The 16,559-nt window shown below is 33.7% G+C and overlaps 2 protein-coding genes across 4 annotated transcripts in view; both read left to right on the forward strand.

Moving 5' to 3' along the window:
• The window catches only part of LOC129913588 (uncharacterized), a 61,395-nt gene extending 54,785 nt beyond the window's left edge, over window positions 1-6,610 (forward strand). For both annotated transcript variants that reach the window (XM_055992346.1, XM_055992345.1), the window contains exon 2: window positions 3,819-6,610. In XM_055992346.1, the coding sequence (XP_055848321.1) occupies window positions 4,050-4,664 (615 nt within the window). In that variant the 5' untranslated portion in view covers window positions 3,819-4,049 and the 3' untranslated portion in view covers window positions 4,665-6,610. The remainder of the gene's footprint in view (window positions 1-3,818) is intronic.
• Window positions 6,611-6,613: 3 nt separating this feature from the next.
• LOC129913587 (uncharacterized) lies at window positions 6,614-10,205 on the forward strand. 2 transcript variants are annotated; one of them, XM_055992344.1, is made up of 3 exons: window positions 6,614-7,731; window positions 8,103-8,439; window positions 8,603-10,205. In XM_055992344.1, the coding sequence occupies exons 2-3, from the start codon at window positions 8,235-8,237 to the stop codon at window positions 9,676-9,678; spliced, it is 1,281 nt and encodes a 426-aa protein (XP_055848319.1). In that variant the 5' UTR covers window positions 6,614-7,731; window positions 8,103-8,234; the 3' UTR covers window positions 9,679-10,205. The 2 variants fall into 2 exon arrangements, with proteins under 2 accessions (XP_055848319.1, XP_055848317.1); XM_055992342.1 differs by having other exon boundaries at window positions 6,614-8,439.
• The last annotated feature ends 6,354 nt before the right edge of the window (window positions 10,206-16,559 follow it).

Below are 16,559 nucleotides of genomic sequence, written 5' to 3' on the forward strand. Positions count from 1 at the left end.
AGGTGATGTCGACGTGTATTGATTAAGCAATTGCAGTGACACAGTATGTGTTCTGCTGTTTCTTCGTCTTTACTGACTCCTGGTTAGTGTAAGGAGTTGTTTCGTTCTGGCGTGGGAGATGTTTGGTATACATTTTTTGGCTTGTCTGTTACCTTCGGAATGCGTCCAGTAATGATTAGCCATATATTTATGTAATGTTTTGCAGTACTTGTTGGTATGCCACAGAATGGTCTTGGCATCATGAAAGGAGATGCGGAACCTTTTCTGTCAAGTGTGTCTGCTATTTCATTCCCAACGTGACCGCTGTGACCAGGTATCCAAATGAGTTGAACTCTGTTTGTACTGGCAAGCTGGTGTAGAAGTTGTATACAGTCCCATACCAGCTTTGAGGTGACTTCATTGCTCCTAAGAGCTAGGAGTGCGGCCTTGCTGTCAGAGAGAATATAAATTTGTTTGTTTATTGCAGCTCTGTTTAAGTTTTCTCTGAGGCAGAGTTCAATTGCGAATATCTCTGCTTGGAATACGGAATTGAAGCTGTCCATGCTCTGGTGCAAATAAGTTTTGGTGTTCATTCCGAATACTCCGGCCCCAACACCTTCGTTTGTTTTGGAGCCATCTGTGTACCATACATGAGACTCGCTATTGAAGATGGGTCTATTCTGTTCCCACTCATGTCGTGAGGGGAATGTGACTTTATAGTTTTGGGTGAAGTTATATCTTGGGAGACAATTGTCTACTAGAGATATTTTAAGTAATTCTTCCCTATTTAATTCAGTGAGAATATCAGGGTGAATTATCTTGGATTTAGAGTTATCTTCTGCGATGAGCCTGTAGCCGATGACCATGGCTTCTTTCTTTAGTAGGAGATGGAGTGGTGGTAAGTCTGTGATAACTTCTAACGCTGCTGTGGGGGCTGTTCTCATTGCTCCTGTAATATTTATACAGGCTAGTCTTTGTAGTTTATTGAGCTTGGCCTGTATTGTTTTTTGTTTTGTTTTATGCCACCAGACCGGTGCAGCGTATGTTATTATTGGTCTGGCAATGGCTGTGTAGAGCCAGCGAGAGATTTTGGGGTTGGCACCCCAGTTTTTACCAGTTAGACATTTGCTGGTCCATTAGGCAGTCCTGGCTTTGTCAATGGTTTTCTGTATATGAGAGTTCCAGTTGAGTTTTTCGTCTAGGGTAACCCCTAGATATTTAACTTCTTTTGAGAATTCTATCGCTTCACCGAATAGGGTAGGCCTTATAAGTTTGTGTTTGTTTCTTTTTCTGGTGAAGGCGACTATGGTACTTTTTTAGCGACAAGATTGAGTGCTCTTTGTAGAAGATTCGAGATCGTGTCTTCGAATTTACCTTTAATGAGGATCACAATGTCGTCAGCATAGCCCTGAACATAAAATCCTGCATTGCTAAGTATGACAATCAGTTCATTAACTACAAGGGACCACAGAAGTGGGGAGAGAACCCCGCCTTGAGGGCATCCTTTTGCAGCTGTGATTCTGATCTTGTCATTGCCCAGTGTGGCAATAAATTTTCCTGTGACTAAGCATATGTTGAATCCATCTGCATGTGGTAGTATCTACCCCTGTGCTGAGGATGCAGCGTTGTATTTGTGCATAATCAGTGTTATCGAAAGCACCCTCAATGTCTAGAAAGCAACCTACCGCAGTCTCTTTGTCGCAAGCGTGGTCGATTTTCCTGGCTGGTAGGCATATTGGTTGTTGTGAAGAGGTGTTGTTTTCAGTGGCCCGATATGCCTGTCTAGTATTTTTTCCATTGTCTTCAAGAAGAATGAGGTAAGACTAATTGGTCTGAAAGATTTAGCTTGGTCAGATGGTCGTCGTTCTGATTTAGGAATGAACTTGACCGTTACTTCTTTCCAGCTTGTTGGTAGGTAACCCCATGCGTAGCTTGTTCTAAATATGTTTATTAGCATAGGTGTAATTAACTCATTTCCTTTCTGAAGGAGTGTTGGAAAGATTCCATCTTCTCCGGGAGATTTATATGGGTCGAAAGAATTTATCGCCCATTTTATGTTTCCCTCATAGAATAGTTCCCTTGCTCTTTTCCAGTCTTCTCTGTTTGGTCTGGTAAGCCTGAACTGGGGAGAAGAACTGGTTAGATCAGAGGGTATGACTACAGAATTTGGAAAGTGAGTGTCCGTAAGGATTTTTAACGTATCTGGACCATTTTCCGCACACGTACCATCTGTTTTCTTTAAGGGCCAATATGATTAGTGTGCTCCTTAGAAAGAATTCTGTGGATGCGTGCAGAAGTGTAACTTCAATCGCGTGTACATGTACACACTACACACACGTTTTAACAGTTATGTTTTTGTTGTGATTCTATACACAAAAGAAATTTATGTATTTATTTGTATTCATAAAACGTCTGATAACATACATTGAAAAATGTTTTCCTTTTTAAAATTTATTGTTTAGCTGCAAGAGGAGGGACATAGCAAAAACTTTTACTTTAAACTGTGTACGTAAAAAGCGCTTGTCATCTTACTTTAATAAAAAGTGCAGATTATAATCAGATTATAAGCCGAAAGAAATAAGTTTCTTGCCCTTAAAATTTTCCTCTGTTCGCTGGTCCTATTATAAGGGGTCAAAGGTCACAACATTTTTTATTTTAAAAACGGTAGGTTTTAGACAAAAATTATGTAATTGTAGCTGAGGCTATTTTACAAGATATTATCATATACAATTTTTTTTGTATCAATTACCGTTTAGACATTAGACATTTCAGGAAAAATAGATTTTTTCAAGAAAAACATTTGTAACAGGCAGATTTTTGGTATACAGCTTGGTGTTAGGGTGGTTTACAATCTGTTAAAAGTCCTAAAGTTTCCTCTCTCCGCTAGCCCCATTATAAGTGGTCAAAGGTCATAATATTTTATATTTTGAAAACGCTAGGTTTTAGACAAAAATTTGTTTTACAAAATTGTAGCTGAGGTTATTTTACAAAAAATTGGCGACAAAATTTTGTTAAATGAAAATTTTTTTTTTTGTTATTTGACTTTTTTGAGAAAAACTAAAAACGCAGTTTTATTGCAATTGCTTTGAATATTACGTTTGCAATGTATAATCAAAATTGTTAGTCCCAATTTCGAGTAATTTGCTATAACTTGAAAAATTTGTATGGGAGGTACACTTTCTAAGCGAGATACTTGCGAGATGTCGGCAATTTTGGAAAAAATAGTTTGAGTACGAGGAATGCTTGGTAGATATGCTGCTTTTTTTTTTCTTTAACATACTTTTGCTCTTCAGTTCTACATCTATATATTACTCTTGTCTGTGGTTGGACATAAATATTTATTAGCAACTTGGAATTACTTAAGTAAGCTACATATATGTATGTTCGATTTTGCTACAATTCAAATTAATTTCCCATATAAGCCAATAGGGTTTAAGTTCATAAAAAAACTAGCCAACCAACGTTGTTGTTTTATTTGCACATTCATACTGATGAAACGAGCTGAAGGAGATAAGTTAATCTCCTCCAGCTTTTCATTATTTTTAATTTTTCAAGTTAAAGAGCGAAATTGTTTTGAAACATTTTTCGGTGTTGATTTCGTTGTTATTTGTCAAACACACCAGCTGTCCGATATTAAAATATGTAGGTACATACCTACTTACTAAGATAGAAAGTTTAACAACATTTTGTTTCATTTCATTTTAGTATAATTTTTTTTGAAGTTTTACATTGTTTGAATAAATTTTATTTGTATGTATTAGTATGTATATATAAAATATTTATACTATGTTTCCGTGTCTTTTCTTCTTACCCTTAAAATCTTCTTCCAAATCTTCTAGAGTGTACCAGTACTTCGTACATTTGGCAACCACCAAGTAGCGTAGCGGGAGCTTGTACCTCTACCACCTCCACTTCTACCACAACAACCATCACCACCTCCACAACCAATAATAACCACAGCCAATAATAATTTCACTACTGATACCACCACAACTACTATTAGTAACACAAATAACAGTATACCATCACAGCCACCACCATTACCACTAAAAAATAGCCATAAGCAAAATATGTTAAGCAAGTTATCAACTAATGAAAATAGTTCTCAAAATACACAAAAACAGCTACTCATTGCATCTTCACACTATGCAACTCAACCATACCATCCATCACATCACAAATTAAACTCCCTCGATCGACATACCGGAACAATTTTAAATGATCCCGATTCCAGTGACTGTAAACAGTTCAATGCGCATTATTTAAAAACAATTGATAGTATGGATCATTACAGTGTTGCGAATTTACACTATCTTAGTCAATCAAAAATCCAAATATACCAACAATCAAAAAGTGGTAATGATTCACTATCGAAACCGGATCAATATCATTCGAATTCGAATCTAAGTCACTATCAAACATCGGGATTGGTAAATCACTATCAAACGACGGGTAATCATCATTCTTTGAGCAAACAACATCACAGTTTAAAACACAATAAGACTAAGAATAAAGGCAAAAGTGGTGGCACCGGACAGAAGTCTTCAAAGAGCAAGTCAAGTAGTGAGGAGGTACAAAAGCAACAACAAAACCGACATAGTCGAAAACATAGCAATACAACAGACTACACAGCGAGTCATTATAGCTCGAGCGATAGTATGCGATTTGATAAGAACTATTATTAACTACATAAGGTGTGTTATTTATTACGCTCGGGCTGAACGGGACAAACAAAATCTGTCAGGGCTAAGCAATTTACATGTTAAATGCAACAACAAATTAGCCCCTCGGGTAAGCATTACATACATTGTTGTTGTTGCATTTAACATGTCAATTGCTTTGCCCCGACGGCCCATTCAGCCCGGGCGTATTAAGCCCAGCAATAGTTATATGGGCAATTTACAATTTATAATCTAGGATTATTTTTCGTAGAAATAATTAATTGATGAAATTTTTTTACATACTATGTACATACATATACATATTCATAACTTAGAGGGTATGGCAATCACACCATAATGCGATAGGCAAAAAACTGTTTTCAGAGGCATTTAACATCTGTTAGTGTATTGAAGAAGACATAGACAGCTGCTAACGTTTGACTTAATACTAGGTACATACAATGACGCAAAATTTTAAACGATTTTGCAAAATGCTAAAGCAATTTTAGTAAGTTAATAAGTAAAAAAAAACAGACTAATTTTTGGCTTAGTAACTTTCTTAAATGGGTTTGGCATTTTATTAAATCGTTAAACATTTTATGCCAATAAACCTAATACTAAGCAAAAATTTAATGCAACATGTAAAAAATGCTAAAGTTATATTCAGACATTTTAGGCAAAAAATATGCACTGCTATGAATTTTTGAGATGTTAATAGGATAGACACCAATAGTGTTAAATCAGTTTTGGTACGCGAAAAATTGCAAAATTAATGTTTATTATTTTCTGTTTTATTACTTCTGAAATTACAAGCCATTAGGTAAAAACGGCAGCATTTTTTGCTATAATAAAAGAAATGCAGCAATGCTGGATTTTTTTCCCAAAACATTGGAAATAGTATGTACAGCGCTGCCAAAACCGGCAGCTTACCCTCAAGTTGAAATTTAAAATATGGATGAGGATAGAAAAGGAGCCCACCCAACAAAGTTTCAGCATGGTCTAACAACAAACCCAACTAAGAAATCAGCACCGGAGCCGGTAACCTTGATTAAATGTATGTCATGTAGATGGTACAAAGGATGTGATGAAACCAAATGCTCTTTTCAGAGGGCTTAATAACTACCTATCACTTACCCAATGATGAGCATTTTTGTGTATAAAACACAAGTAAGGAATTCCAAAGTTTATTTTATCTACAACTACAATTCCGAAATTTTTAACACAAACTTCCAACCTTGGGAGTGCATATTTTATGAGTTAATGAACCTACAGAGCTGCGGTTGCACTTAATTTGCGAGGAATTGACAAATTAATATATTCTATATCATAAATTACCTACATGTCATGTTGCTGCCTATTATAACCATTAATGCTGACTTCATTATATTAAAAACTGAAATAAAGAAAAACTAAATGATGTATTTCAATGATATTTTATCCGTTTTTGTGTACGACTCAAAAGGCCGTTGAAAGTTTCATTACAAATGTATGTAGATGGAACATGAGATAGGTATACCAAACAAGTTGACTTAAATTTTAGATTTATAGAAGGAAAAAAGAGATACTGAAAAGATTTAAAAGGATTTCAAAGCTTTAGAAACTTTTAAAAAGTGGCATTTTCTAACGAGAATATTTTGAAAACGTGATGATTGAACTTATCTGACTTATCTGAGTTCAGCACAAGAAAAACTTTTAAAAAAGTATAACTTAGTTTCTGTAACGAAAAACCGTGTTGACCAGTGTAATTAGATGTTGTGACCTTATACGTAATTCAAATGAGTTGTCTTTAACACTGTAGGTATACAGCAGGTACTGTAACCTGTTTATCAAAAAAAATATAGATATTAAAAAATTGGTGAACTGCATCGCTACGTATCTACTACTTTTTTAAATTTTACATTACATTACATTTTAATCTAATCCGAAGATAAATCTACGAACTAGACACACTGGAGCTTCGGAAACTTAGTCCAGTTCTGATTCCGTAATGCTTTTTTTAGTGTGTCACAAAACATCTCGCCCTCCTGCATAGAAGTGTCCGAATCATCCTGTATGGCTCTGCAGAGAGATAAAACATAATACCATTCAAACTACGGCACAGTCTTCACAAAATTAGAAATAATTCACTTCACAATTAATTACGTGCTAATATCTATTTAATTGACTTTTTGTACCAATTATAATTATACTTTATGCACAAATTACCTTTTTTTGTCCTCAACTGCGTAAATTCAACTGCGCACAAGACCTGCTGCGTTGACCGATGGATACAGACTATATAGAAAAGAACAATACAATAAAAGCCTATTTCATAAACATTTAAAAGGCTTTTAAATTTTTAAATGACGTTTTTTTTGTATGATCAAAATATTTAAGGGGCTTTATGAAACTGGCCATAAATGTATGAAAAAAGTGTCCCGGTCAAATTCGATAAAATTTTGCAACATTTATAACATTATGCTGATCAAAAAAGTATATAGGCGAAGCCCCTAACAGATTCCGAGTGGAAATGAGTGGGAGGGGTAGCTATCCAAAAAAATTGACCTTACTTAGAAAAAAATTATTAAAAAATCAACAGTTACACTCACAATGACGTGCTATACAAATCCAATAACGTCTACTTTTATATTTTGACTAAATAAATCTGTTTTAAGAAATAGTTTTTGAAAATTTTATTTTCAAAACCAAAATTTTGAATAAAAAAATGCAAAAAGTAATTTTGAACAGATTTTTTCAAATTATATGCAATTAAGGATGCTGTAACGGCATTGTAAATAAAAAATAGTCTCAAACAACAAATATAATTTTGTGTCCTTAGCTTTTTAAGACTAAAGCAAAAACCACATTTTTTTAGAGACCGAACAGAATTTCCCAAGCATCATAAAATAAATTAGTTTTCTCCTAAACTTTTAAATAATTTGTATCGTTATTATTGTGTTCTTAATGCGAATAAATTAATAAAACACTATGATTACCTAATTGCTTGTGCCTCTGGGCGACCGACGGCGCGACGGCCCCACCTTAAAACCGTCCCTGATTGCTGAAAGCGCAATTGGCAAACCTTAAATGGGATATGCTGAAATAACTATGGGTAAAGACATATTGTAATCAAGTTAAAAAATTATAGTAAATATTTTGTACGGGTTAGAGTTATTCCAGTCTAATTGAATTTTGTTAAGGAGTAAAACTCGTAATTGTATAATTATTTGTAAACAAAAACATGCTATAGATTAACTTATCTATGATATTTGTAATGTTAATTGTAATTTTTTTGAAAGTTTTTTTTTCTTGCTTAATCCGTGGAAACAGATTTCAAGGTTAATTTCAAACATGTTAATATTTGATGGAAAAGTAAACACAAAATATTTTATAATGTAATTTTAACTTTAATTTTTCAAATATAAAATTATTTCTTTTTTTTATAAAATTTGTGTATCAAACAATTATATGTGCGCTGTGCAGTCAACACAAACAGCAACAACACTCAAAAACGATCAAATTTGGAGCGAAAAACTGTATCGAGCATCCACAACCCAAAATCACATTCTTCGGCCATCTGTATCAGCTGGCTCACTATATCATCAAACGACAGTTATGAATAAGCATGGCTTAGGTGGAGAATTACTTGATACATGTCAACGTCATCAACGTGATTTGTTTTCCGGTGATCTTGGCATACCAAATATCAATACTCATGTTGGTTCTGTTGTTCATACTTTCGAGACATTAGCCATGCTCCGTCGTCAAAATCATCACAGTCCTGTAATAACAGTTACATCTAGTGGCACTTCCAGTAGAAGTAAGTATAGTAAATTGAAGCGTAAGTCATATGAGTATTGTCAGAAACTTTCCCTTGAAAATTGTAGTAAATAATAAATGAAATAATAATTTTTCCTTAACCACATCCTTCCCAAACATTTCAAGTTTTTAATCTGGTAATTGTTATAAAAATGTTTGCTTAGTGCCCGTAATGGAAAATATTTTCTCATCAAGGGTTTATAAAACCTCACGACAGGAGTGCTCTAAAATACCAGAATTTAATGATGATATTGAAAATGACTATCGGAAAAGACAATTTGACACCATGCCAAGTATGAGCAGATTGAATGGCATCAAAAACTACCACACCAAAGATTTCAATAATGAAGACCGCATTGTAAACAATGCATTTAAGGATATTTTTATCGGCTATAATTGTGACGAAGATGATGTCAAAACTGGTCCCTCAAATAATAGTCGAGCGCCCCGTAACCGTAAGGCTGCATCTCCGGTACCACCAACAACGCAGCCGGTCAACGCCAACGCGAGATCGCAACCAAAGAACCCAATTTCTCCACCAAAACCTATCAAAAGTTTACCGAATACCATTTTTGATCGCATTAAATGTTCAAACAAAACAAAATCCTCTATTATTTTAAGCAATATACACATGCAACCGAGAGCTATACACAGGTATTTCAAACAATTGCATATCCATAGTATCGGAAAAGATGATTGTAAATGCAACAATGATGAAGATCTTACACACCAGAATGATTTCCAACCTGGAAAAACAATTAGACAATCTTTTATCACAAATCCTGTAAAAGGTACAATTCGTGAAAATTTTAGACTGAAGTCACCGGTTGTTACCCAACAACAATCCTCTATGCCTTTAGATTCATTACAACCACCATCTAAAAAGTTAAATAAAAACTCATTAAAAAAGAACAAAATGGGTTTCTTCACAATGCGATCCAAGTCATCAATTCAACTTTTGTTAGATGACTTTGAACCCAAGTCAGAGAAATGTAATCGTCATCATCAAGACCGAAAATCAAGTCAAAATGCTGCGGGAAGTGGTTATGATAAAGTAGCTCCACATATTGAACAATCTTACAACTTAGGTAGCGATCATTACCAAAGTTTCCCACCTTCCGTCGACAGCATTCCATGCAACTTTACTCAGTTCCCTCACAAGAATGATTTTCGATTGAAAAGAGGTTCATCGCATACGAGTTCATATTCATTTCACCCATGTGATAGCGCAGAGATTTGAACATTCCAAAAGAAACATTTTTTTATTGCTTGGAGAAACGATGTTTTTTGTATACTTTTACAACGTTCGGCTACCATTTTACCTAACACAAAAGCCATTGGCGCTTTGGGCGGCAGAGGCAGGTAACTACAAATTTGTTTGGTTTTGGATTTTAAAAGAGGAACTAACATACAGGGTGATTCAGGAGGAATGTGCCAAAAAGCTGGAGCGTAAAGATTGGATCAAGACAAGAAAAAATTGTATAGGAGGGGTGAGGGGGGTCGATTCCCCCTCGTTTACCGGGGAGGAGCAATTTAAAAAATTGACTCAATTTGAAAAGAAAAACTATTAAAAATCAACGGTGACACCTACAATAACATTTTTGTAAAGCCAAAAACCTCGTCTTTAATTGAATCGTCAGTTTTATGAACGGAATAAGTCCACTTTTTTCGAAATTGACTTTTTGATAAAAATGTTATCTTTAGGCGAGATAAATCTCCTAAAATGAAAAAAAAAAAAAAAACAAAGAAGTTACAGGGCTTGAAAAATTTTATAAGTTTGAAGAACAGAATTAATCCATGATTTCAGGCTAATGATGAAAGAAATCAAGACAAAGACAAAAGAAAATGATTATCTGATGTTTTTTTTTTAATTTTTATTTGGACTACATTTTGATTTTTATTTTAAAAGATATCTTTTAAAACCGTCCATCGGAAACTCTTGTTCTGAAAAGAAAACCATAAAGAAAAAACTTTGAGCTGTTTAACAAAAATTAAGAGAAGTAAATAAATCTCATGCTTAAACAAAATGAAACAGAAAATAAAAGAGAGACATTTACCCCGTTTGTATGACCGATTTAAAGATCGAATTGAAACTGAATCGAAATTTCGATCCAGGTATATGGAAGTACCAGATCGAGGAATCGAATTGAAATAGAATCGAAAACACAATTTTTCTTTTTAATATATTTGCAGTAAAATAGAAAAAATAACCATAAACAAAGTGCAAGTGAAACTAGATATCATTAGACATACATACCTACAGTGAATTTGCAAATAAGAAGACAATCACACACAATTTCCACCATAAATTATATCTCGAGTATTCAATTCGTTAGGTATATATGCAAATTTTCGATTCGATTCAGCTCCCCGAGTCGGATCGGATCGACAAATCCGGATTCAATTCGATTCAGGTATATATAGACCTAAATCCTGATTCAATTCGGATTCAAATCGCCATACAAACGGGGTAATTAACTAAGATTGAACGTAACTGGAACCACACACGCTCACCACACACTCCTTGTCCTTCGTCTTCCAGGGTCCAGGCACACACAATTTTGTTCTGTATCTCTAATTTACTACTGATAACGAACGAATGGAACCAACGGTCATGCTCTTCTCGCACACGCAACTTAAGTGGAATCGCCATCCAGCCTTGGTAGAAGTCACACGCATGATCAGACTACCTTCGTCTGTATACGGAAACTGACTCTCTTCACTACCAGCTATACCCCAACCCCACACTTAAGTAGAACTGGAGAATGAGCAACCGCCACACCATTCGCTTTCTCACTTTAATCAAATTCTTTCTTGTTTGAGGAATTAGATCATAGAATTAGATAGTCAAGATAAAACAACTCTGCAAAATCTACAAACAGAGTCGTACGTTGAGTTGACGGGGCCCCGTGGCAAGGGTAAATTTTGGAGCTCCTTTGATATTTGGGGACCCCTTTGATATAGAAAATAAGTACAAATAAAAAAGTATGTACACGCCCTCCTATTTTTTTAGGGGGGGTCAGATGTATCATTTTTTGGTCGCAAAGATTATTGCCCTAAGACAATAAGGGTATTCACAATTCGATGCAAATGGTCTTCTATCGTTGTAAAAGTGCAAAAGTGTAACATTTTCTTGAACTAAAATGACTAAATATACATACTACAATTTTTTTACACTGTTACACTTTTGCTATACCCTAACTCTATTGAAAAAATAAAAAACAACGGTACAACATTTGTTTGTTGTAGTTTTAATACCTAGTAGAAAAATCAAATTTAGCAATTTTTTTTACACCTTTTTGTTGCACCGGATCGTGAATACCCCTATTATAATTTTTCTTTCAAAAACCCACGTTGGAGGCCCCGGGGCATCGCCCCGCTTGCCCCAATGATGTGTACGCCCCTGTCTACAAATATATAAATTAACTCAGCGAAAAACCACCAGTTCTTAAAACGATTAAACAGGTCGACAAAAATAAAAATATTTTTTGTGCTTGGGTTTAATTTGCTTTTTTTGGGGTTCATAGTAAACCAAAACAATAGATAATTACACTTTCCCCTCCTAAGATTTGCTTTTGTTGTGTTGGGAGCAAAAATACAATTTTCATACCCTGTCAGCCTAACTCGATTCTTATGAGCTATAGTGCAAGAACCGTGCATTGTACAAAAAAAAGGTATAAAGTGCCAGAGCACTTTATTCGACTCGACTTAAATTATAAGAAAAAAGTTTTGAAGAATATAAGGGTTTTTTGCTCCGAAAAGCCCTGTTTTGTTGAGTTCAAACTGTAATATTTTTTTATCTAACTTCAACTTTGGAAACTTTTATATTTTTTTGAAAACTACAATACTGGGACAAGTTTTAAAAATAATAAAGAGTCACACAATACAGTCATCTTGTTGCTCTGAAATAAGAGTAAGAAATTGAGTTTTTATGAAACTCGGAACTGTTGATTAATTTGCAGAAAAATGGCGTATGAAATAAAAAGTATTTTTATTAATTGTTTTTTATTGTTAGGCAATGTTTTAGTGAAAGAATTGTAAAAAACAAAAATCATTTATGGGCATAGGAAGCAAAATACTGTTGCAAAGTAGGGATTTTTCGAGATTTCACAAGAACTGCCGTAAGGATCTGGGATGAACAAGTAACCAAATTCTGAGAGATCTTAAGTTAGCATATCAGCCCATTTCGTTTAATCCATTACTTTTTAGACACCCTGTGTATACAACAAAATAATTTAAAAAAAACTATCCAAACAAACTAATTTCAATAAATAAAGAATTTCAATATGAACTAGTTTGGCTACAGTTTGGATACCTACAGTTTGGATACCTACAGTTATTTGTGCAAGCAGTTATTTTTGTATAATAAAAATACCATCAGAGTCAGGGCTACCTTTGCGCCTCTAAAGAGGCGTTTTCCCTCTTTTTTTCACCCAATCCACTTTCCCACCACTTTTTCAAAATTGTCAAAAAATCCCTCTTTTTGATATTTTGATTCCTCTTTTTCCTCTTTTTTAAAATTATGTACGTTTGATTAAAAAAAATAGACATTTTTTTGAAAATCATGGAAAATTTGGTTCATCCCACTTTCAATTATAACGACTCAATTGTAACAAAAATATACGTTACTGTTGTTTAGCGCTGATTTGATTTTTATAAGGTTATTTTTGATAAATTTTGTGTTGTTTCTTGAAGAAATTATGCACAAGTAATGTTTGTGTACGAGTATTATTTTTATGATAATCTAACAATTTTAATTTTAAGAAAAATTGTGTTAAAAGGTTTATGTTGCGGTTCGGGAAAGGCGCAAATGAGGTATTTCGTGTGACTATCGTACTTAACTTATTCTATTTTCACATTTTTTTTTTATTGGGGCCTCTTTTTTTATCAAAATCCTTTTTTGGCCTCTTTTTGAGTATCTACGAAGGTAGCCCTGATCAGAGTGAATTACTTTTACCATAAATATTGAAAATAGAAGGTATAAAATGATTCCTCAAATGGTAGCATTTGATAAAAATTCGAACAAAACGAAAATTTCGATTTAATTTTTCTTTTTTCTTCTTAAATTTCCCTTTATTTTATTTTTCTGAATATGAATACGAAAACAGCATTAAAATGAAAAAAAAAAACAAAAATCAGCGAAATCGGTTAAGACGTTCTCGAGTTTTTGCCAAAATTACGCTCGACAATTTTTGTAAAAGACAGATTTACTTGAAAACTGGAAATTGCTCTGCTGACCTCAAAAGCAAATAAAAAAAAAAAAAATATTTTCCAGATGAGTATCAATATATCTATCATAATTTCTTAGTCACAATCCAAGCACAAGTTTCGTGTTGACCTGTGTTATTTATTTATTTATTTGTTTTGCTATGGTCTTTTATTTATTACTTTTATTTTTTTTTGTCAAATTCAAGCCAAACTACACTCGCTACCAGAGGCGTACGCTGAGTTGCCGGGGCCCCGGGGCAAACTAAATTTTGGGGCTCCTTTGATATTTGGGCGCCCCTTTGATACAGAAAATATGAACAAGTAAAAAAGTAGGTACTTTTTTTTTGGCCCCTGATGCATCATTTGTTTGTTGCTAAGATCATTCATGTTATTTATTTATAATTATAATTTATTTTTTAGGGCCCCTGAGGTAATATATATATTTTTTTTTTTATGTGGCTGACAACCAATTCGTTTTGCATTACACTGAGGAATATAATTTGTCTCTTTTGTGTCCAAAGTGATTCATTTTATAAGTTGCCTTCTTTGCATTGTCTCCAGTCGGGGCCCTGGCGTGTCGGGGGCCCCGGGGCACCACCCCACTTGCCCCAATGGTGTCTACGCCCCAGGAAAAGGCCCTGATTACCTAAAATCGATATTCTGAGAGCTTCTCTTAATCAAAACCGGATCATTTGTATTGATCCTCATACATTTCATACTTAGGTTTTTGCCTCTCATGAAAAATAAACTTTTTTGGGTTACGAGGTCTTAGAACTACAGCGACGTTATATTAGCTGTTTGAACTATAATATTGAAGCTTACACAGTGCGTTTACATGATTAGACGCACAAATTTTTGTTTACATAAATTTCCTTTTTTTGTAGGAGTGTAGAAGAATAAATAACAAATTTTATTTAGAGCCGATTTTTCAATCTTCTAATAGAGAGTCAGTTAACTGTTCGACGAATAAAGTTAAAACAATCAGATAACAACATTGAATTTTTCAATCAAGATTAATTTATTCTACAGAATAACTAAAAAAAAAATTTCAAATTCAAAAATATTAAAAATTCAACCCCCCCCCCCCCCCCCCCCCCCCCCTAAGAACACAGAACTTAAAAAAGAGTTTGTTATGTGATACTGAAATCTCTTGAGTAAGATTATTTTCAAAATGTTGAAGTTTTAGAACATGAACGAAAATTAAAAGTAAAACAAAATTTTGGTATTCAAAAAAAACTATTTTACCATATTTTGGGGATGTGTTCATATTTTAAGCGAACGCTATGCTGGATTAGGATTATTTTGATTCGTTCGATAATATTCGTTGAGCTGTGCTGTAGAGTTTTGTATGGAAATCCAGATAAATATTATATTCAAAGCTTTATAAAAGAAATTGAATTGGGTAGGTACACAAAAATAATCTCTTAAGGGCAAGACACTGCTTACCAGCAAATAAAAGAAGCAGCCATATCTTCTATTTTTTTATATGATGAAGTGAATAAAATATGTTTTAAATAGGGAAGCTTTCTGTGGCCTTGCTGTGTGGAGGTCAATTCTGTTGATAAAATTCGTCATCGGCAAAATTTTAAAGAAGGATATCATTTCTTAAATCTTTTAAGTTTTTTGCAATGTCCCAGTTCCAGTTCAATACATTTGTCTGATAAAATTTGGTGAATTTTGTTTGCTTACAGAATATAACAGTATTTTTTACATACTAAATTTGCTAGATCTGTTGCACTTTTTGAAACAACTATCGATTTGTTAATCATCAATGGCCAGCCAATTATAGAAGCAATGTAAGCAACCTTATCTAAGGCAATTTAAATATTATTATTAAATATCACTTATAGGGCTAATTTTTTCAATAGTCAGAGCTTATTCCTAGGAATAAAAGTTTTTTTTTATATTGACATTTATTCTTGTGATAGTCTATCTGACGATTGAAAAAGCAGAGCTTAATCTAATAAATACAACTGAATGTTTTTTATATTGTAAACCGCTGATAAATACCTGAAAACGGACGAATTCCAAAATATCGCCAAAATTATTTTTTTGTGTTTACTATTTTAATAGATAGGTATTTTATATTCCCATACAATTTTAAAACAAAATTTTAAAAAAAATTATATTTTCAAATGCAATTTTTTTTACAAAACTGTGCGATTCGTTTGCCTGAGGTAAAGAAGACTTTTAATTCAAATGTTAAAACTGTTATAGTGTTATTAAGTAAAAACGATTTTTATTTTAACTTTCTGGGCTAGCGGAAAACAATGAACAGTTGTTTTAAGGCAAATTTTTCAATCGAAGTACTCGTACAGTACATTTTATTTTTAGGAGAGGATAGCCTCAATTGGTCAAAATTAAAGCCTAGTACGCTGCTGATAAGAAACGAAAAATCCCATACAAAAATGAAACAGCGAAATGGTAAACCAAAAATTTCGTTCAACTTTTCGTTTTGTAGTCCGCTGTTCGGCACAACGAAATTGAAAGTATCCACTTCTTTTTCGCACACAAACAATTGCCGGGGACATTAATTGTGTGTGGAAAAATGACATTTTGAGTTTTTTTGTTTGTTTTTGTTGTTCATTTTGTCATTGCATGTCTTTCTGCGATGCGTGTTTGCTTTTTTTTATTTATGTTTTGCAATTTTTGAGTATTTTTCGGTCCAGATTTCGCAAGCATTTCGTTGTCCTCGTGGAGACCGACGAAAAATTTCGTTTCACTTCAGCAGCGTTCTGGGCTTTAAGGCTAAACGCTTAACTTAAACGAATCTCATACCGTTTTTGTTTGGTTATTTTTAGAACTATATTCGAAACTTTTCGATTCGAAATGCAAGACGCACAAATTTTAATGTTTAATAATTCAAAAAGCCCATTTTCAGGTTTATGCCTGCTATCAAAACTTTTGAAAAAA

The sequence above is a fragment of the Episyrphus balteatus genome, chromosome 3 (genome assembly GCF_945859705.1).
Source record: "Episyrphus balteatus chromosome 3, idEpiBalt1.1, whole genome shotgun sequence".
NCBI classification, from domain to species: domain Eukaryota; kingdom Metazoa; phylum Arthropoda; class Insecta; order Diptera; family Syrphidae; genus Episyrphus; species Episyrphus balteatus.